Here is a 21,928-nt window from a genome sequence, read left to right on the forward strand (position 1 = left end):
TAAAAAACACTTAGAAAACCTCTTTAAAAATCTTGGACATGCCTCAGACTGGTGTAACATAAATGATGTTATACTTGCCTCTTAGGCTCTATTCTCTGTGGCATCGGTCCAGTCCTCCGGTCTACTTACAGACTGCAGTGATCATATGCCGTATACCTGCATATCACCGCAGTGGCCGGAGGACTGGTGGTGCAAAGAATGAAGCTGGAGAAAGAAGTAGTGTAGGTCATAATTTTTTATTTGACTCCATTCAGATTTTTTATTATCTCAGACATCCCATTGGATTGCCTGTGTAATTCAGGGCTGGACAGGTTCTCCAGGGCAATGATGTTCTTTGTAACTGCTCTTCACTATGGTCAGGAGATGAGGATCTGGAACAGGAAAACCAACTCGGGATTCCCTAAAATGGGAAATGAAAATGGGGTTTCTAAACTGGACAACCTTTTTAAGATGAGAAGGTTCAATGGCTCTACACAATTTAGTATTACGTTCAATTCCATCACTGTAAAAATACTTATATAAAAGAACATACGGCCTAAATCGCATTCCCAAATATTCAGCCGTGCTAAAAATTTAATCAGAAAATCACTGTGTGTGCATGCAATGGTCTAGCAGTTAAAACACCCATCTAGATTTTGTTGCCTCATCTCTGTATCACTGGGATTACAATTTTATTGCAATATTGAGGGATCACCACAAGTAAACACATACTGTTGGAGTTTAAGTCAGTAGTGAATAGTCACACCAGCAACAAATCACCAAATCGTGCCCTTTACTGAAGCGTCTAAAGGCACCCTTACACATAGCATTCGATAGCCTCCACTTTGATTTCAAGGCTTGAAAGCATATTTCCTTTTTCACCATTTCAAATTCTGAATCTATATTAAAGGTTAAGCAACTTCCAAATACTTTGCTTCACAGTTTTTGAAAGGGGTTTCAGTTATTTCAAACAATTTTTTGTAGCTACTTTTAAAATTTTGCTGGTTGTTATTGGAAACAGACACCAGCTTATCTGAAACTGTGGTCAGGCATGTGACCTAACTGCTTTAGATCCGAGTTTCTCACGACTGGAAACAAGCAAAATGACAGTGTATATTCATAGAAGAAGACATCATGTAAAGTAAAATTGACACCTTCAGAGACATTTTCTGTATTATTGCTTTACATTTATTTTGGATAAAAACATTTTTGTAATAGGATTTGGGGTCTGCATTACTAAATGGTACAGAAAAGGGCATATTTCAGCAGGATCAAAACTAACAAAGCAGGTATAATTCTTAGAAGGGCTGCCCAGATGATTAAAACCACACCTTTGGACAGGTCATCAATATCTGATCGGCTGAGGTCTGACACCCAGTACCCCTGCCGATCATCTGTTTTAAGAGGCGGCGGCTCTTCACTGGTGGCACTATCTTCTTGAAAGGGCACTGTAATTACAAGTACTCGCTCCATTCACTTGAATGCAGTGAGTACTTGTAATTACACTATGTCACCTCTACAGGGGAGACTACCCGTAGTGTAATGAAGAGGAAGCAGTGCTCACATGGAGCGCCTCCTCCTCTCCAAACAACTAATCAGCAGGCGTCCCGAGTGTCGGACCCCAGCTTATTGGATATTGATGACCCATCCTGAGGATAAGTCATCAATATAAGCAGGCTGCACAACCACTTTAAAGGGATTGTCCAGTATTTTGATATTGATGACCTATCCTCAGAATCGGTGGGGTCTGAAACTCTGCACCCTCGCAGATCAGCTGCTTCGTTGGAGCTCCAGTGGCAGAACTACAAGGCTCTATCCATTGTTTAGTGGATGGAGCTGGTAACTGCAGCACTGCTCCCACTGACGTGAGTACAGATGCCAGAGCCGTCCAGGTTCATGGACATGGCAGTATTATGGCTCCATACAAGCTCCCAGTTACACAGAGCTGTACTACATCACCCATCAAAGTGGATGGGACCCTACTTCATGTGCCGCCATAAAGTACATATGGCTGTACTAAAATACAATAAGCCCATTTTTTATGTTTTTGTATTACACACACGTCTGCTGCAACCTTGGACTCTTAAGCCTCTGACGGTCATGCCATGCTGGGAGTTGTAGTCACACAACAGCCTGCAGATCACTGGAGTATGAAGATTATAGAGAACATTTTGATTAAAGAAACCTTTGCTCTAGCAGAGAATGGTTTGCAGTAAGCCTGGCTGTTTTACAGACTGAACCCCTGCTGGGTAACTTCTGCTACAAGATGGGCAATCCTTTTTCCGTTACAGGCATCAGCGGTAACGACTCAGAGCGCTGCTGCTGAATATACAAGTCATCACTGTATCTTCAATATTATCAATGATTGTTAGCAAGCTACAGCAGGGGTCAGCAACCTCCAGCCCACCAGCTGCACACTTTCAGGTTTATTCTTGGAATTCACTGCTGCAACATGGCTCACTGGTTATAATCGCTTGTTTTACTGAAAAATACATGCTTTTTGTTGTTTTAGCGGCATTTGCATAGAACCCCCCCCCCCCACACACACACACACACACACACACAAACTATGTCCACACTGGGAAGACTTATAGCATGGGTCATCCCGATCTTCCTGGCTCATGAATATTAAGAAAAATTGTGGAGCCTTTCATCTAGTTTAGCTTTAGGTCCATCATTCCTTTTCGAAACCAGGACAATAATGCAGCAATAATGCAAGCTGTAACGTCACGACCACTAGGGGTCTCACTTCCACCTAGTTTACATTCCACTGCCTGTTGTCAGGTAAGATCTGTCCCTAGTAATAGAGACACAGAACACGGCAGAGAGGAAGTGGTAGCGTGTCAGAGCTAGCTGAGATCCTGAGCACTATAAAAGAACTGCTTCTACACTGCTTCTGAAGATAACAGGGTGGCCTGCCTTTCTAAATCTGACTTCCCCCTCATTATCTGCTCTGTGAGCGCCAAACATAGTGGGAAGTAAGGGAAAGGATGTCATAGTAGTACACTGCTGGCAGATTCCAGAGAGGGGAGGCACCCATTGAGAGAAATGCATCTAGCTGTGCAGCTGAACAGGGGAATAATTAGGCTGAAAAAAAAAAAAAAAAGACATTAGCGAAACCCAAAAAAAGACCATTTCATTCACACTTCTGATTGTACAAAGAAGCACAGCCATTTTGCAAACTCAGGTACACTTAGCTCTCAATGCTTCTGGGCCGGCACACATAAGGTAGGTCTGTTCCCGCTTCTTGAGTCAAAAAGCAATTACATACCACACACCATTTCACAGATGTGCAGGCTGGGTTAGGAGGGAGATAGCCCACACAGAATAAAAATTGCAGGTTATCTAAATTGGCCGCATATATTTGCACGCAGCGAATGACGCAAGGACGAATCTCTGTGAAATAATTTTAATACTGTACTAAGGAACTGCTATAAAAGCTGAGAAAGAACTTGGCTTTCTTCTAACTCAGCCATTCATTCCCCATTTAAATAGCTGTTGCAGGATAAGGCAATCCAATCTCCCTGGCCGGAACAGCAAACTGTAAGCAGAGTCATTACCATTCCGAGCACACAGGCTGCTAACCTAATCTTCCCACGTACTCCATATTCAGGTCTGGGGAGGACACAATGGAGGCTGTGCCTACAGGACTATTTTTAGTCTGTCGTGTACCTGCACTCCGGTCCGGGAACTCAGACCATCAAACCGATCCGCCTGGTGGAAACACGTTCGCTACATAGATTATAATTCTATTATGGTGCAAATGTGACAGGCCTCTCTCTGCAGGCTGCGGATACTAAGTATTGCCACTTAAGGCCACAGGATAAGTGGCAGCACATCTCAAGAACTGGTATAAAAAGATACCAACAACCATCTACACCAGGATGCAAATCAGAATCGATCTACCTCACCAGGCTGCATCGAAGCTCCAAAAATATTCATCTGGTCTCTTATAAAATGTGTAAAGGCCACATCAAGGTCCTTAAAGGTCTTTGGGCAATCTAGAATGGTTGTCACTGCAATATTGGCACCCAGCGTGTAGAAGCATCACGTCAGATCGCATGGGAGAACAAAAGTGTAAGTATGCTTCAAAAGGGTTTTCAGAGATTTTAATACTGATGACCTATCCTGTGATAGGTAATCACTATCTGATCGGTGGGGGTCTGACACCTGGGACCCTCACCGATCAGCTGTTTGAAAAGGCACCGACGCTCCTGTGAGCCCCGCATACATAGTATAACGGCTGTGCTTGGTATTGCAGCTCAGCCCCATTCACTTGAATGGGGCTGCGCTGCACTTAGGCCATGTGACCGATGAAAGCGGAGAGAAGCCGTGGCACTACTGCGAGCCTTCTCAAACAGCTGAACGGTGGGTGTCCTGGGTGTTGGATTGCCACCGATCAAATACTGATGATCTGTGCAGAGGATAGGTCATCAGTATTAAAGTCTCGGAAAACCCCTTTAAGTTCTAGTTCTACAACATTAGTTTATTCTTCGATGGAGACGAAAATCCATAATATCCATTGGACATAATCTGTCTTCCTATTTGCATCTGATAGTGAAATGGTGGTATCCACTTGTCATATCCTTCTGATCCATCTTTTCCAACTGAAATATGTTGGACGCACACTTTTTGGTTCTTTAACTGGTAAAATGGCTTGAAAAAGAAAATATACCGATGTATATATAAATGACATGTAGAACTATATGCAGTAGGCTCCTAAACTCCCTCTTTTTTATGTATCTCAATGTCTATCAAATTGTATCTTTTTATTTCAAGCTTCAGCCAATACAAAGATTACAAAAATTAAATAGCACAGACTTTTGGACCTGTTTGCTGGATTTCCATGCAGATGACGAAATCACTATAATCCAACGCAAGAGATAGAGCATATTGCAGCATTTCTTCTTGTACATACTGTGACATTACTTTAATAGTATTTGATAATCCAAATAGTCAACACAGCCCCTGAATTCATACCTCCTACATCAGTCCTCACCATAGGGCTGGCTTCCTACTCCTCCACCCGAATTCACAGCAGGGGCTAGTTCCCTGGCCCTGATGCTTTGCTTGAAAATCTTAGACCGGAGCATTGTTATCAGGGCACTGTATAGCGCTGTTATTTTGGCAGAGTATGGTGGTATTATAAAGGGCACGTTCTGACTGTTTTTCTTCAGGTAGTTTTGCCCAGAGACCTTCACAGACCTTGATCTGGGATTATACATTTCAGAGGAGACCAGATGACTATTCGAAAACCCTGTAAGATATAGATGAACCGATCCTGTGCAGGTAGGTAACTGCTGGATACTTCTGGATCCTTTTACAAAAACTGTTCATAAAAGGTGGTTTATGTAGAGGCTCCTGTTGCAAAACTTGTGCCCACCCCTCAATGTCACACTGTATAGACTATACATACATGTAGTGAAGTATACTATAATGCCCTATTTATACTGCAGCCGTCTTCCCTAGGCATCAGAGGGGTAGTGGGGGTGTTCGGATACAAGGACCTTAGTAACCTAGCCCTCCTACCCCCCCCCCCCCCCCCCAACAGCTACACCCCAGATCACTTTACAAAAAGCAGAAAGAGGGAAAAACAAAAGGTCAGATCGGTTTGACGATCACAGATGGAAAGATGCAATCTGCGAGAATTTAGGACGGCTAAAGTCTCCTCACCAGAGACAGCACGCTATCATATTTCTTTGAAGATCCAGCCTACATCCCGAATCACTGATGTGGATCAATACATAAACTGCACTCTCAGCTGCCAGGCATCCTGCCACACGCTCGCTTCTCTCTATCCATCAGTTTACATAGCACACTTGTCATATAAATATGTAATGAGGGTAAAATACCCCTGTTCGCATGAAGCTTTGGCTCATCTCTATCTATAAGCACACAATACAAACCAAAATGTACACTGTATACACAGAGACATGCATCGATCCTCAGTCTATATAGCATATACTGTAGCCATTCACATACACAAGTCATCTAACCCCTGTGATCAATTCATCTAGAGCTCTGCACAGGGCTGCACCTCCATACATCTCATCCCTCATCTCCATCTACCACCCTACTTGTGCTCTCCATTCTGTTAGCGACCTAAGATTACAAACCTCGATAATTCGCACCACTTCCATCTTCAAGACTTCTCTCGGGCTGCACCTACTCTCTGGAATGCTCTGCCCCGGAATATCAACTTCCCAACTTCCCTACCTTCAAACATACATTAAAAACACATCTTTTTAGGCAGGATTATCAAACTTCCTAAAATAATTGTTCCACGAGTAACCCGCCCCAACCAACTCAACTCAATCTTCTAACAGCCCCACACCCGAAGCAGATCGGCCTACACCACTGCTTTCAGTACAATAATGGCTTGACTACTACATATCACAATCAACTACCTTTTGTGTCACTCCCAATTCCTCCTAGTGTTTCAGTTGTATATTAGCCAGTTGTGTTGTGATGTCTTTTGTTTTGTACATGAACAATCTGAATTTGTAAAGCGCTGCGGAATAAGGTGATGCTATATGAATAAATAAATTATTATTATTATTATTATTATTATCTAGAGCCCCTGCTTGTTCAGTGTCTGCAGAGTATTCTGATGTGATTTGCATTCAGGATCAATACCAGGTAAGTAATGGATTTACAAATTTACCCAATCTTTCATGTATAAACTACAAAGTAAAATGCAAAGGTGAACGTGAACTTGTACTTAAAGGGGTTGTCCAGCCTTTACTTTAGTTGATCACTAGCTGATCAAAAGGGGTCTGACACCACGCATAATGGGAGCAGCAGGCCCCACAATAGCAGCAGCGCTGTAGTGATGAGCTCCCTCCACTACAAGGTTGATGGAGTTGTGTAGTTCTGGTGCCGACTTCCGCTGGGGTGGATAAACCATTACTTAGTAAAGCAGGCATGCTCAACCTGTGGCCCTCCAGCTGTTGCAAAACTACAACTCCCATCATTCCCAGACAGCCTACAGAAGGGCATGGTGGGAGTTGTAGTTTTACAACAGCTGTAGGGCCGCAGGTTGAGCATCCCTGTAGTAAAGGACTGACTACCCCTTTAAGCTATGACTACATGGAGACAGCTGTTGCGGCCAGGATCAAAAGGGCATCGCAGTGTAGTAGTGATCCCATAAAAATTAATGGGATCTCATCGAGAGTTGCATGTTTGCTGCAACTCTGACAATCGAGTCGCAAAAAATCAAAAACCTGCATTCCTATGGGATTTGGTCACGCAACCAGTGTCACCGTGTAGCCGCACCCTTCAAGGGTTATTTCCAACCAGACATGGGTCGAAGAAACAAAGACTGAAGGATTCTGGCATCTGGATATAAAAACTTATTTCTTAATTATTAGACATCCATTAAAATATCATGTAAACAGTTACAACTCCATGATAAGGTCAGGGAACTCTTGTTGTACACATGTCTCAGAGGTGGAGCACACATCTATCAGTCCATAAATGTCTGAATTGGAAATACCTCTTTAAATAATGTGGGTTGTACAGGATTAGAAAATCAAGGCTGCTTTCTTCCGAAGACAGTGCCACACCTGCCCATGGGTTGTGTCTGCTATTGTAGCTCAGTTCCACTGAAGTGAATGGGACGAGCTGAAATACCACACACAACCTACAGACAGGTGTGGTAGTGATTCTGGAAAAAGACATGCCATGTTTTTCTAATACTGGACAACCACTGCACAACCTAAAAAACATCTTGTCATCTTGTTCTCTACAATTTTTCTGTATTTTTATTACAGTTTACGTACTAGAATATGTTTCAATCCAGATCTCAAGGACCATAGCTGTACGTCTCTTCTACAGATGAAGAAAAAAGTACCCAAAATGACAAGCAACACTAGAAAGAATATTGAAAGGATGTACTCATGCAACAGAAGACCTTGGGACGTGATCTGAGATCCTTCTGCTCTCACCTGTGGAAGGGCGATGTTAAGCTGCCTTTGAAGAGATTCCTTCTCATGACCCAATTCTCTCAGACGTAGCTGTGCAGTGGCCAGGCTCTCCTGAGTCTCTCGCAGAGTCTCAAGCAACCTCTCCCTCTCATTTAACATGTTTACCATAAGCTGCTCAAAGTTGGCATCGTCGGAGCTGTAGGTTGAACCCCGACGGTTGTCCTCGTTAATGGTGGGCATCACTTCGCACATCATCTTGGCAGCTTTATGTCACAAAATATACACCAGGAAAAGAAGGCACCCTGGAGGGCTATAAATGCTGACAAATCCAACGAAGGCAAACAGGTGGGGGGGGGGGGAGAGACTGCACAGGAGTGGATCCACGAGTTTACATCAAAAATGAAAATGGGAGGGTAACCATATGCATGAAGGCTACGTGTAATGTCCAGCTTGAAGCATCTTTATCACAGCCAGGAAGAGGTTTCCCAATCAAGTCACTACATGGAAATGTATGGACCAGGTCAAGAAGTCAGGACTTTCCTCAAAGAAGTCACCAACCATTAAGAACGTCCACGCAAGTATGTAACACCACCTAGAACAAAATACAGACATGTTAGAAACATGCACAAACATAAACATGGTGTATTGCAAGGTGACGAAAACAAAATGTATCAACTCAACTCTTGTGTAATATACTGAAATGTGTAGAAAACACATAGTAACTCATGAGACAGAAAGCGGACATGTTGCTTTTAGGTGGTGCGCAAGTTTTGAACAACGATGAGACCAGTAGGTCATCTTCAGAACGGCATCATTTAAGGTACATCATGGGATGCAGTGCTTGAGGACTTGAGAAGTTCTAATTTTTGGTCAACATCAGATGGACACATTACAGCTGCGACACTGTGGCAGCAATGCATGCCCCCTCTGTGAAAACCCTAACTTTTTTGTTTTTTGGAGGGGAGATCAGCCCAATGACAGGTCAGATCATTTTATGACCTTACAGATCTGATCACTGACGGATCATGAATATGGCACCCATAGCCTGTTATAGACCAACATTATACCCTTAGAGCCATTGAAGTTCTCCTCAAGGACTCATATGCCTAGAAATATAAATGTCATATTACGGAGAAGCATTGCTTCTAGGAAAGTACACCGTGACCATTCAGTGGCACGCAGTGCGAACAGGTCTGTTATATGGATCCACAGAGACTTTGGACCACACAGCCTTACCTTAGCAATTATTCCTATGACTGTGCTAATGTAATAATGAAATGGCTTTTGAAGAGTGGTACATAACGTGAAGTGTTAAAAGAAATGTAAAAAAAAAAAAAAAAGCCCTGTCATAATGTGTTAAAAAATTGTTGGAAGGCGCATACTGCATAATTCTCGCAGCCAATTCTTTCTTGCTTGGGAAAAATGTGACTTTTGAGGCTCTTGTTATTTGGCTGCTTGTGTTTCATCACCAGAGTGATAGTGAGGCCTGGGAATTGCTGCAATTAGAACCCCACCCTGATTCTGCGTAGCCGGCTGACGGGAGGGTTCCACCTTGCCTCACCCCAAGTTTCTCTCCGTGTAAGGCGAGGAGATGCGAGGCTTTCACAACACTCCCTTGGATTCTTACTCAGTGGGTCAGAATACAAAAACAACACGAATTTCGTATTGGCAGTAAAAGCAGAACCACAGGGCGAGCTCCGCAGAATACTAATTATTTACCGATTATTCTGAATGTCTAATAAAATAAACTTTTGCCCTTTATATTAAAATGACATCATGTAGAAGTATTACTGAACGTCTATGCCGAGACCTAGGCATTTTTTCTGGCTGGCACGCGGACCCATTCATTTCTATAGTACTATACATACATCTGTATTTTTTAGGGATCCACAAATTATAGAACATGTTCTATTCTGGACCATACTGCAGACATTGATGGGATGAGAAAAATACTGGCAGGATTTACTTTGCTTTTTACTCAGAAACCTTGCTCTGGATCATATGAACCTATAGATCGCAGACCGCAGAGCTCAGCTGTGCCCCCTCTATCACATGGTATATGAATACCACCGATGGTGGGGTCTCGATCTATTTGCCAGGCCAGAAAGCATGAACAAAAAATGCGGAAAAGAACAAACAGCAGGTGGCGCTATACCGATACCTTTTATTGAATTACTCAATTACAAAAAAGTATTTAGATCCAGGTGCTGGTTTGAAAAATTAGAAAATGTTTCTTGACACGACCCCTTTAAGTAGCACAACTAGAAAGCAGTCAAGAAAGACAACGCTCAATAAGGAGAAGCCATCAGACTGCACGGTGGATATCTGTAATGCCAGTCCGAGGTCAAACTGTGCTAAAGCTTTACCAGTTTGATAGAAGACAACGCCCTGTAGTAGTGCAGAAGATATCCCCAAAGGTTTCCACACTCCCATCCTCCCTCACAACAAGATGTACCTCTCTCCAACGGTGTTCACGCCACGTTTAACGCTCGGCTGGGCTTTCCGTCGGGGGCAGACATGTTTGAACAACTAAAACGGTATTCAAATGTATATACCGTGATACATCCATTTGATTTAATGAGGCAATCTAAAGGATAAGTAATCAATATCAGATTGGTGGGGGTCTGAGACCGCCACGATCAACTGTTTTCACCAAACTAAACAGTGGACGGAGCTGGAAACGGAAGGCTCCATCCATTGTGTTTTGGCCATGCCAGTGCACTGCATCTCAGCTTCCATTCACTTCTGCTTCCGGCTCCTTCCAATGGCAGACAAAAACTGCTGATTGCTGGAGGTCCCAGATGTCCGACCCCCATCAATCTGATATTGATGACCTAACCAGAGGATAGGTCATAAATATCTAAAAGATTTAAAGGGAACCTGTCACCTGCAAAACACATATTAAACCGACCGCAGTACCTTACAGGATCCCCCCAAGTGTGTTGCTAATCATGTTTTTCTTTCCTCTTTGGGTTTCTTCATGCTTGTTAAAAACGCTGTTTTAATGTCGGTTGGCGCTGTCTCCGAGTCAGGCATGAAGTCAAGGGGGCAGCGGCCTCCTTTCTTCAAGTAAAGCTAAGCCCGCCCCTTACCCCTCGTCTCTACAATTAGATGGACATGCTGCCGTGATTGCGCTCTTCGAGCGCATGCGCGGTACGCTGCCCATTACAGCGCGATCCTCACTCACCCGCCTGCATTTTGCTTACTGCGGATGCGCCAGACAGTTCGATCGCGCGCGCGCCCGGCCGTCACGCTGTAACAGGCAGCATACCGCGCATGCACTAGAAGAGCGCGATCACGGCAGCATGTCCATCTAATTGTAGAGAGGAGGGGTAAGGGGCGGGCTTAGCTTTACTTGAGCAAGGAGGCCGCTGCCCCCTTGACTTCAAGCCTGACTCAGAGACAGCGCCAACCGACAATAAAACAGCGTTTTTAACATGTATGAAGAAAAACAACGAGGCAAGAAAAACATGATTAGCAACACACTGGGGGTACTGTGGTCGGTTTAATATGTGTTTTGCAGGTGACAGGTTCCCTTTAAAGGGGTTGTCTCACTTCAGCAAATGGCATTTATCATGTAGACAAAGTAAACACAAGACACTTACTAATGTATTGTGATTTTCCATATTGCTTCCTTTGCTGGCTGGATTAATTTTTCTATTACATTATACACTGCTTATTTCCATGGTTATGGCCACCCTGCAATCCATCAGTGGTGGTCGTGCTTGCACACTACATGAAAAAGTGCACTGCTCTCTGGTGGCCAAGACTGCGGGAGTACACAAAGGCTGGTGCTTTTCCTATACTGTGCAAGCACGGCCACCGCTGCTGGATTGCAGGGTGGTCATAACCATGGAAACGAGCAGTGTATAACATGATGGAAAAATAAATCCAGCCAGCAAAGGAGGCAATATGGACAATCACAATACATTAGTAAGTGCCTTGTATTAACTTTCTCTACATGATAAATACTATTTACTGAAGTGACACAATCCCTTTAATACAGATACGGCTTTGAAATCCATTTGACCCGCTTTCCCTTCGCTTCCATCTATTTTGCTGGACAGAACAGCGCGGTACACTATACCATACATGCTGGGAGTTGTAGGTTTTCAAAAAGGTGGAGAGCCACAGGTAGTGGACCACTGAACAAAATGCATTCTATTATTCCCTGTTATCAGCCATTTAGTGGTAGACAGGCGAATAAGGCTACTTTCACACTTGCGTTCAGAGCGGATCCGTCTGAGACGGATCCGCTCATAAAATGCAGACGGTGGATACGTTCAGTACGGATCCGTCTGCATTATAATGGTAAAAAAATTCTAAGTGTGAAAGTAGCCTGAGACGGATCCGTCCAGACTTTCAATGTAAAGTCAATGGGGGACGGATCCGTTTGAAGATTGAGTCATATAGTGTGTCATCTTCAAACGGATCCGTCCCCATTGACTTACATTGTCTGGACGGATCCGCACAAGGCTGAACGCTGCCAGACTGATGCATTCTGAGCGTTAGGGGCTGTGCATTAGGGCAGTACGGATGCGTTCGGGGCCGCTTGTGAGCCCCTTCAAACGGAGCTCACAAGCGGACACCCGAACGCTAGTGTGAAAGTAGCCTAACGGTGGTCAAGGAGCGAGTCCTTTCACACATTCAGTTATTTGCTTCAAAGATATTACTGCAATGCTAAGCTGCAGTAACACAACGTAAAAGTGGTGATAAGTATTATATACTGTGTACTGGGCGTGACAATAAATCCTCCTATCTTTACGTTCATGTATATGGCATCAGGGAATCCCTCTCTACAGACCTATCTCTGCAATCACCTACAGTAATATGAAGAGCCTATGTCGTAGGAGGACCCCACAGATTGCAGTCCCATGCACTGCAGCACCGTCCTGTAGGGGATGGACCAATAACACTGCTTCTGGTTCCTATCCTCGTTCTAAGGGCCCGTGCACTTGACCGCATGCCCTCCGAGACATTCGGTCCGTGAGCGGGCCATATGTCCCGGAGAGCCATTGATCATTAGCACGGGAGCCCACAGCATCATAGAGTACAATGATGCTGTGCACGTCGGGCCGCCCGCGGGACTATTGTCCTGCACTCATATGATCTTATGGTATGGGCAGACACTGGGCAAATCAGCATTTTCCAGTACCATCAAAATGGATGAGCTTAAAAAATAATAATTCTGCAGCACAATTTGACCTGCAGCATGAATTTTAAATCCACAGCATATCAATGGATATCTACCGCGGGTTTCACCCTTTGCAATGCATAGGATTAAATCAATAGCAAATCCGCAACGGAATTTCTGTAAGAACACAGACTCCCCTCAATATGTATATTTCTAGCAATGTTTCTCTTATTATAGTGGAAATGTTCTCCGACCAGCATGCTGGGTAAGCTATGGCTGATATCTCCACTGGTTTCCTTTTCATGCACTCAGTGATGGTTTTGGGATGTCCTGTATGTTTATCAGTAGATATATCCCACAGGAAAAAAGATTAAGAATTGAATGGAAATTATTCAAGTCTCTTCACAGTGCACAAACCAGCCGCACATGATGTAAGGACTGTACGGGAAGGAAGGAGAAGAAGTGGACAACCCGCAAACCAATCTCACAGACATAAACCATGTCTATCCAGTGGACATGTTCCTAGTCCCCATACATTAGATTCCTGTCTGAAGCTGGAATCTGCAATTTAGGAAGCACCAAAGGTATGTCCACCATACATGGCCAATTTGTCCATCACCTAGTTCAGTTTATAGGGGGGGGGACACTTCATCATGCTGTGGTAAAAATTGGAAAAAGGTCAAGCATTATGACAAGTTTCCATGGAATGTCACGATCAGCATCGGACTGGCCCACCAGAGGATCCTCCGGTGGCCCAGGCTCTGATACCATAAAGGGCCTCAAAAGGTCCAGGAAAAAAAAAAAAGCATTTGGAGCTATTTCTATGAATCAAAACCTATTAGACTTTATTGATGACATAGGGGTTGGGACTCAAGAATCATTTCTTCTAGTGGGCACAAGGAACTACAGTCTCACCATGGAAGTTCACATGGTGCGAAGTATCCCATACACCATGGAGTTCAGAAATAGTTCAAAACCACCAGTTTTCTCTGGAAGTTGCAGAGATCCAGTACTGGGAGACATCTATTAGAGATATCAACACCAAGCAAACACAGACAGATGCCAGGAAATACTGAGAAAGTGGGGCTCATTACAATTTCCAGGCTTGTCAACTCAAGCGGGAGATAATAGGCATATGATGCGACGCCGTTGCTAAAGGCCAACTTTTACTTTGATGCATAGGTGAGTTATGCAGCTGCATATAAGCATCCAGTGACAGGGGGGAGCAGCCAATAGCAGATTGTGACGGGAACGAGCCTCCTTTGCGTCACCTGTGATGCTAGGGAGGCTCTTCCCCGTCGCGGTCTGCTATTGCCTGCCCCCCCCCCCATCCAGATGTTTTTATCCATACGATGGGGAGGTGCAGCGGGTGCCGGCGAGCAAGGTAAGTACATTGTATATGCTGGGGGTTGGGCAGTAGGGGAGGCATTTTAGGGGTTGGATAACCTCTTTAATACAATATCACACACATAGAAGCCTGGCACTGTTTTTGGAAGAAAGCAGCCATATTTTATCTATTTTTCTAATCCTGGAGATCCCCTTTCTCCACAAATTAGCCATCGGTTAATGGCCATTAGGTGGCAAAATGCGAAGTCTGTCCAATACATTTTCAACCAAAAGAAATGACTGGCATGCATTCAAAATTATTTCTTTTAACCCCTTAGTGATGAATCACGTATTATGTACGTCATTCATGAAATGAAAGTGTCACCGCAAGTATACTTGCGATGACACCGGAATCTTAACGGGTGTCACGGACAGCAGAGCTGTCCGCGCACCCGTCAGGGGACCAATTAAGGCGGTCCCTGTTTCCCGATTGGTCACTCAGATCTGTAAGGCCCACAAAGTGACTTCATAACTGAACTGAGGTGAAACATATTGACTCAAATTTACCACTAACATGAAGTACAATGTATCACGAGAAAACAACCTCAGAATGGATTGGATAAGTAAAAGCATTCTAAAGTTATTACCACATAAAGTGACATGTCAGATTTGCTAAAATCAGTCTGGTCACGAAGGTGCAAAATGGCCAGTCATTAAGGGGTTAACGTGCCACACCTACACGTCCCTGTGGAGACACTTTTGTAGAGTTCTTCTAATATGTGAGACAAGGTACAGATAAGGCAATAACACAGGGCGTTTGCCATGCTCCACGTCTCATTATGTTTGCGCCTCATGTAAAAATGTACACAAAGATATTAGGTTCTTTCGCTGCCTTAGTCTATTATAGTCTCTCATTAAGGGCTCAAGTACACGAACGTGAGGGTTCCGTGCCTGTATTATGGACCGCAAGCGGCAGATGCGCAATATACGGGCCGTGTGCACTCTGTGCTGCGGATGCGGACACATTGACTTGAATGGATCAGCGATCTGCAAGATAGGGCAAAAGATAGGACTGAAGTTCTTACGTAGGCTTTCGGGGCCATGACTCTGCACCGCAAAATATAGGACATGTCCTATGTTTTGCCGTATCCTACGGATCGCGGACCCATTCAAATCAATGGATCCACACTGCAAAATGGGATTCACACAGCTGATGCCTGTGCAGATAGCGGTCCGCAGCACGGGCATCGAGCCCTTACGTTCGTGTGCATAAACACTTAGGCAGGGATCTTTTTCAGCAACTCGTATTTTCCACCACAGATACACTACCTGAATCCAGTAAACATCTCACAACTACACTTCACACTTTTGTGGTGTCGGCCACAGTAATAACTTTGTTGTTCCACACCGATACCCCCCTCAACTTTATTAGGTGCACCCAATCAACGGCCATGGGCAAGTAACTTCTTCCAGTGCCGAACAGCACAGCCTGACAATAATACCAACAATAGCATACAGGTCCTTCTAAAAAAATTAGCATATTGTGATAAAGTTCATTATTTTCTGTAATGTACTGATAAACATTAGACTTTCATATATTTTAGATTCATTACACACCAACTGAAGTAGTTCAAGCCTTTTATTGTTTTAATATTGATGATTTTGGCATACAGCTCATGAAAACCCAAAATTCCTATCTCAAAAAATTAGCATATCATGAAAAGGTTCTCTAAATGAGCTATTAACCTAATCATCTGAATCAACTAATTACCTCTAAACACCTTCAAAAGATTCCTGAGGCTTTTAAAAACTCCCAGCCTGGTTCATTACTCCAAACCGCTATCATGGGTAAGACTGCCGACCTGACTGTTGTCCAGAAGGCCATCATTGACACCCTCAAGCAAGAGGGTAAGACACAGAAAGAAATTTCTGAACGAATAGGCTGTTCCCAGAGTGCTGTATCAAGGCACCTCAGTGGGAAGTCTGTGGGAAGGAAAAAGTGTGGCAGAAAATGCTGCACAACGAGAAGAGGTGACCGGACCCTGAGGAAGATTGTGGAGAAGGACCGATTCCAGACCTTGGGGGACCTGCGGAAGCAGTGGACTGAGTCTGGAGTAGAAACATCCAGAGCCACCGTGTACAGGCGTGTGCAGGAAATGGGCTACAGGTGCCGCATTCCCCAGGTCAAGCCACTTTTGAACCAGAAATAGCGGCAGAAGCGCCTGACCTGGGCTACAGAGAAGCAGCACTGGACTGTTGCATGTCATTCGGAAATCAAGGTGCCAGAGTGTGGAGGAAGACTAAGGAGAGGGAAATGCCAAAATGCCTGAAGTCCAGTGTCAAGTACCCACAGTCAGTGATGGTCTGGGGTGCCATGTCAGCTGCTGGTGTTGGTCCACTGTGTTTTATCAAGGGCAGGGTCAATGCAGCTAGCTATCAGGAGATTTTGGAGCACTTCATGCTTCCATCTGCTGAAAAGCTTTATGGAGATGAAGATTTCATTTTTAGCACGACCTGGCACCTGCTCACAGTGCCAAAACCACTGGTAAATGGTTTACTGACCATGGTATTACTGTGCTCAATTGGCCTGCCAACTCTCCTGACCTGAACCCCATAGAGAATCTGTGGGCTATTGGGAAGAGAAAGTTGAGAGACGCAAGACCCAACACTCTGGATGAGCTTAAGGCCGCTATCGAAGCATCCTGGGCCTCCATAACACCTCAGCAGTGCCACAGGCTGATTGCCTCCATGCCACGCCGCATTGAAGCAGCCATTTCTGCAAAAGGATTCCCGACCAAGTATTGAGTGCATAACTGAACATAATTATTTGAAGGTTGACTTTTTTTGTATTAAAAACACTTTTATTTTTTTGGTCGGATGAAATATGCTAATTTTTTGAGATAGGAAATGTGGGTTTTCATGAGCTGTATGCCAAAATCATCAATATTAAAACAATAAAAGGCTTGAACTACTTCAGTTGGTGTGTAATGAATCTAAAATATATGAAAGTCTAATGTTTATCAGTACATTACAGAAAATAATGAACTTTATCACAATATGCTAATTTTTCGAGAAGGACCTGTACATACTATGGGGGCCTAGCCTGAGAAGGCTAAAGAGACTCTGGAGAGAGCAGCTTGGTACCCAAAATTGGCTAATGGGTAGTCACAACCTGTGCAATGTTCCCGTTCTCCACAGACATCAAAAGGGACTGGTAGATAAGTCCACAGTGAACCCTACCCTGTACGCTACCAGAGATAAAAAGGGAAGGTGATGTTGTGAGAAAGCACCAGGCCTTCTCTTCATGTAAAAATTATCTATGACTTACTTCTTCTGCAATGACAAAAGCTTGGCTGCCAGCAATCCTGTGTAATGCTTATGAGTTTTGGTTAAAGAAGCACCCCCACAAAAATGTTTACTCTCTGAACTGTTATAGAGGTACATGATGTAAATTTTGATCCCTTCTGATCCTCAGCTGTGTCATGTGACCAACACTCTGATCTCCAACTGACATAGGACAGGAAGTCAGTTACTTCTCTATTCATTCCTATGAGACTGACATTGAGGCTGCCATAGGAATAGATAGAGTATCTGGCTTCCTGGCCTGTGTCAGTTGGAGATCAGAGTGTTGGTCACATGACACAGCTGAGTATCAGCAGGGAGGTTATACCTAACAAATACATTCATTGGTAAGAAAATTACCTTCACTACAGTTACATCAAGTACCTTTCTAATAGGTCAGAGAATACTTTAAAGGTGGCCTACAGATGATTTAGCGGCCAAGATGCCTTTCATACCAACAACAAGAGAACATACAGTACAGGCCCTTGCCATGCAACACATTGAGGGCTCCAATTCCAGTTGTTCCTCACACCTTCCTTAAGGACATCACAGGAATGGGAAGACCAGCGTAAGATACACACATTCTCTCTTCTACCAAAGATGGGAAGGGACAGTAAAGTTGTACACCAGCACCAGAGCAAAGGCCCATTGTATTTTCTTGAAGGAGACCTTCCCTCCCTGTAAGAAAATGTAGTTTTGCACGACTGAATGGAAAATGTAATGGGCATCTATTTTATTACATTCTCAGTCCTTGGCTTTATTAATTGACACTAACCCCTAAAGACTAAAAAAAATGTGATTATATCGGTGATATCAGAATACAAACGGAACAGATCGGCTTTTTGCAGGCGTTTATTTACAAGGGAATGGCACAGCCTTCTCCAATATAATTACCTCCTCACCAATGCAGCCGTTCTAATTACTGTAATTGTTAATTAGAGATGCTCAAAGTTCTTTTCTTACCACACATAGAGGGAATCAGGGCAGTATTTCATACGCCCTCGGAAAGAGCTGCCAGCTCTCAGCCCTGTCTTGCCTCTTCCCTCATCTGTGCCTTACATTTCCCACCTGCTTTAAAGCAGAAGCGAAAAATACAATGGAATCATTTAGGAACGGCATCTATCAAACGAGAAGATGAAGCCCATGGGGGTAGGCCAAGTCTTCCATACGGATCGTCGGACGAGGCTGTGATGTAATGCACTGCAGCGTACATGGCAAAAGAGGGGGAAAAAAACAAAAAAAACAAATACCGTGAATTACAATTCGACGTGTCACGATTAGACAATTCAATAGTCATCTTGTCAAAGGCTGCTTGGCCTAGATTGGGGGAAGGCGCCTGCTTCTGAGGCTGATGTGATTTGATTAGTAGACAAACCGGCCCACAATGCAATGCAGAAAATGGTGCAGTTGCTGCAGAAAATCTTGGACAGATGACCCGTCTGTCGATGCTGCTCATAGTGATATCTGGGCCATTTAATCAAGTAGGTTCAATACTTACATTAAATTAATTGTCTAGGACATTTCCGTGAAATTACAGGCTGTCAGCGTCATTTTGGGGCTATCTTCTCCCTAATATACATGGGGTCTGTTTTATTTAAAGGGAATCTGTCACCCCGATTTTGGACCATTATCTACAGTAATACATGAGTAGGATTCCAGATCACTATTTTATTTTCCTACTAGCGCCCCCCATTACCCCGCTGTCAGCACTCAGAGCTGCATTGAAATACATTGTCAGAACTGCTACGCATGCGCACACAAGTCCTGGCCATTGTGTCAGCATGGCCCAGCAGTTCGGACTGTGTATTTCAGCACAGCTTTGAGTGCTGACAGTGGGGTAATGGGGGGCAGTAGGAAAATAAAAATATTCATCTGGACTCCTTATCTGCAGTACTATGCATGTAATATTGTAGATATAAGTCCAATATCGGCGTGACAGATTCCTTTTAAATGCTGAATCATTATATTTCTGACTAAGGCTACTTTCACACTAGCGTTTTTTGCGGATCCGTCATGGATCTGCAAAAACGCTTCCGTTACTATAATACAACCGCATGCATCCATCCGTCATGAACGGATCCGGTTGTATTATGTCTTCTATAGCCATGACGGATCCGTCTTGAACACCATTGAAAGTCAATAGGGGATGGATCAGTTTTCTATTGTGTCAGAGAAAACGTTTGGCTCCGCTTCGTCAGGCCTCCAGAGCGGAATGGTGACTGAATTGAGGCAAACTGATGAGTTCTGAGCGGATGCTTTTCCATTCAGAATGCATTAGGGGAAAAATTATCAGTTTTGGACGGCTTGCGAGAGCCCTGAACAGATCTCACAGACGGAAAGCCTAAACGCTAGTGTGAAAGTAGCCTTGGACATATTATCGAAGGGACACAAAACGTGTATAGCTGAGAGCAGGAATGTCAATGGCGCACACTAGTTGGGGTACTCATACAAGCCAACAGAGGTACAACTCCTATTGCCCGTAAACACAGTGATAATATAAATTGCAAGTGCTTTCACAAATGTTCTTTAAGGATCCTGGGATTTCGGAGGTCAGGCCTCAGATTCCCTGATCGTCATGTATGCCTGCCACAAGGACAGCCCCCTTAAAGGGCTTGAACCATCAGGACTAGTCAGAGTCCCAAGGAACCATTGGTTGCTATTTCTGATTACAGGGGAACTTTGCAATCAATATTCTCTAAGTCTCCATCTAAAGTAAACAGCATGACAAATTGATGCATGGAATATTGATATGAAAAGCAGATTATAGTCATATGCTTCATAAAATAAATCTGGAGAAATCTTAAAACAACATCCAGACTAGAAGCAGGATTAGAGGACTGAATAGATGGAAATCACCCCCCCCCCCCCATATGTTCAATATCGAAATCACTCTATATAGTCTTGTCTTGCTCATGTAAGCCCTTGGAAGGTACTGGCTCTCCTTTTGGTCATCCAGACAGTGTAGAGAGTATTACAGGTAAGGCTCCCTGGAAAAAAGTATGCAAATTAACTCTCTTCTAGAAGGAAGAAAGCTCTCTAGCTGAAGGCACCTCAATATTCAACCCTTTATAGGGCCTTGTAAGTCCAGAACGTCTACATCCCACAGCGTTGTATGAAGGTTCTGTTCTCATTTCTTAGAAATCCCATTAAAAGGGGCCAGAGTTGGTCTGGCCCAGTAGTGACCCGAGGTGACATGCCATATGCAAGAATCAAACGAAAAGAAATCTGAAAAATCCCAAGCCCAGTCCAATACCACAAAGAAAAGTTGATCTGTGGTTGTTAAATCGCATACTACATTCGAGATTACCCAGACTATATCGGATTATGGTGTCCATTTTCAAGATTTAAGAAGATAATGGAACAATCCTATTGGTGGGAAGGGCAAGGTTCTAGATTCAATGTGCCTAAAGGGGTATTCCCATCTGGAACATTGATGGCATATAGATATTGCCATCAAAGTCTGATAGGAACGGGTCCAACCCACCCCGATCAGAACAGGGCCCCTGAAGTGTAAGGAGAGCAGATTGCGACCACACTCCAAGTGCTATGGCACTTACGAAAATAGCCAAGGACGTGCCCTTAACTATTTTTGGAAAAGTCTCCTAGCTGTGAATGGTGAGCAAGCTGCTAATGTACGGTGTGCTCTCCTTCACTTTGGATGACCCTTCTGGAGATCGGAGAGGGTAGGACCTGCACATGTTTGACATTGATGGCATATCCTAGCTATATGCCATCAATGTCCTAGATGGGAATACCCCTTTAATAATCCCAAAGTAACCGATTCCCTACAATGTTCTACATTTACTAGTAACATAGATTGGTTTTGCCACAATCCAAAAGTAGTGTCGCATTTCCAGGTCTAGAAATAAATCTATAGACCCCAATTAGCTGGAGACACATTACTTGGTTCCCAGCATGTACTGAAGACCAAGCTCTCTTTGTAAAAGGGCCCCCAGAAAAAACAAACAAAAAAAAAAAAACAATGAAAGGTTGTGGTCCCCAGTCCCCAGCAGTCAGTTGCAATCTGTGGGGGATTGAGGCAGCCAATGTTCATTTCTCCTGCAGCGCCACCACAGGGAAAAACAAGTATTACAATGTACCCATTGATAGCAATGCACTGTCCATGTAATGAATGGATGGGTTGGGTCCACCAGAAAAGCTTTTTGTAGCTGATCTCAGCTAAATGTTGATCTCAAGTGCTCCATTAAGGAATTGTGAATGA

General features: G+C 43.8%; 1 protein-coding gene across 6 annotated transcripts in view; it reads right to left on the reverse strand.

Annotated features, from left to right (window-relative positions):
- Positions 1–21,928, reverse strand: part of PPFIA3 (PTPRF interacting protein alpha 3) — a 116,523-nt gene that overhangs the window by 85,126 nt on the left and 9,469 nt on the right. For all 6 annotated transcript variants that reach the window (XM_044281616.1, XM_044281617.1, XM_044281615.1 and 3 more), the window contains exon 2: positions 7,926–8,496. In XM_044281616.1, coding sequence (XP_044137551.1) covers positions 7,926–8,159 — 234 coding nt within the window. In that variant the 5' untranslated portion in view covers positions 8,160–8,496. The remainder of the gene's footprint in view (positions 1–7,925; positions 8,497–21,928) is intronic.

Source organism: Bufo gargarizans, chromosome 2 (genome assembly GCF_014858855.1).
Source record: "Bufo gargarizans isolate SCDJY-AF-19 chromosome 2, ASM1485885v1, whole genome shotgun sequence".
Classification (NCBI taxonomy): Eukaryota; Metazoa; Chordata; class Amphibia; order Anura; family Bufonidae; genus Bufo; species Bufo gargarizans.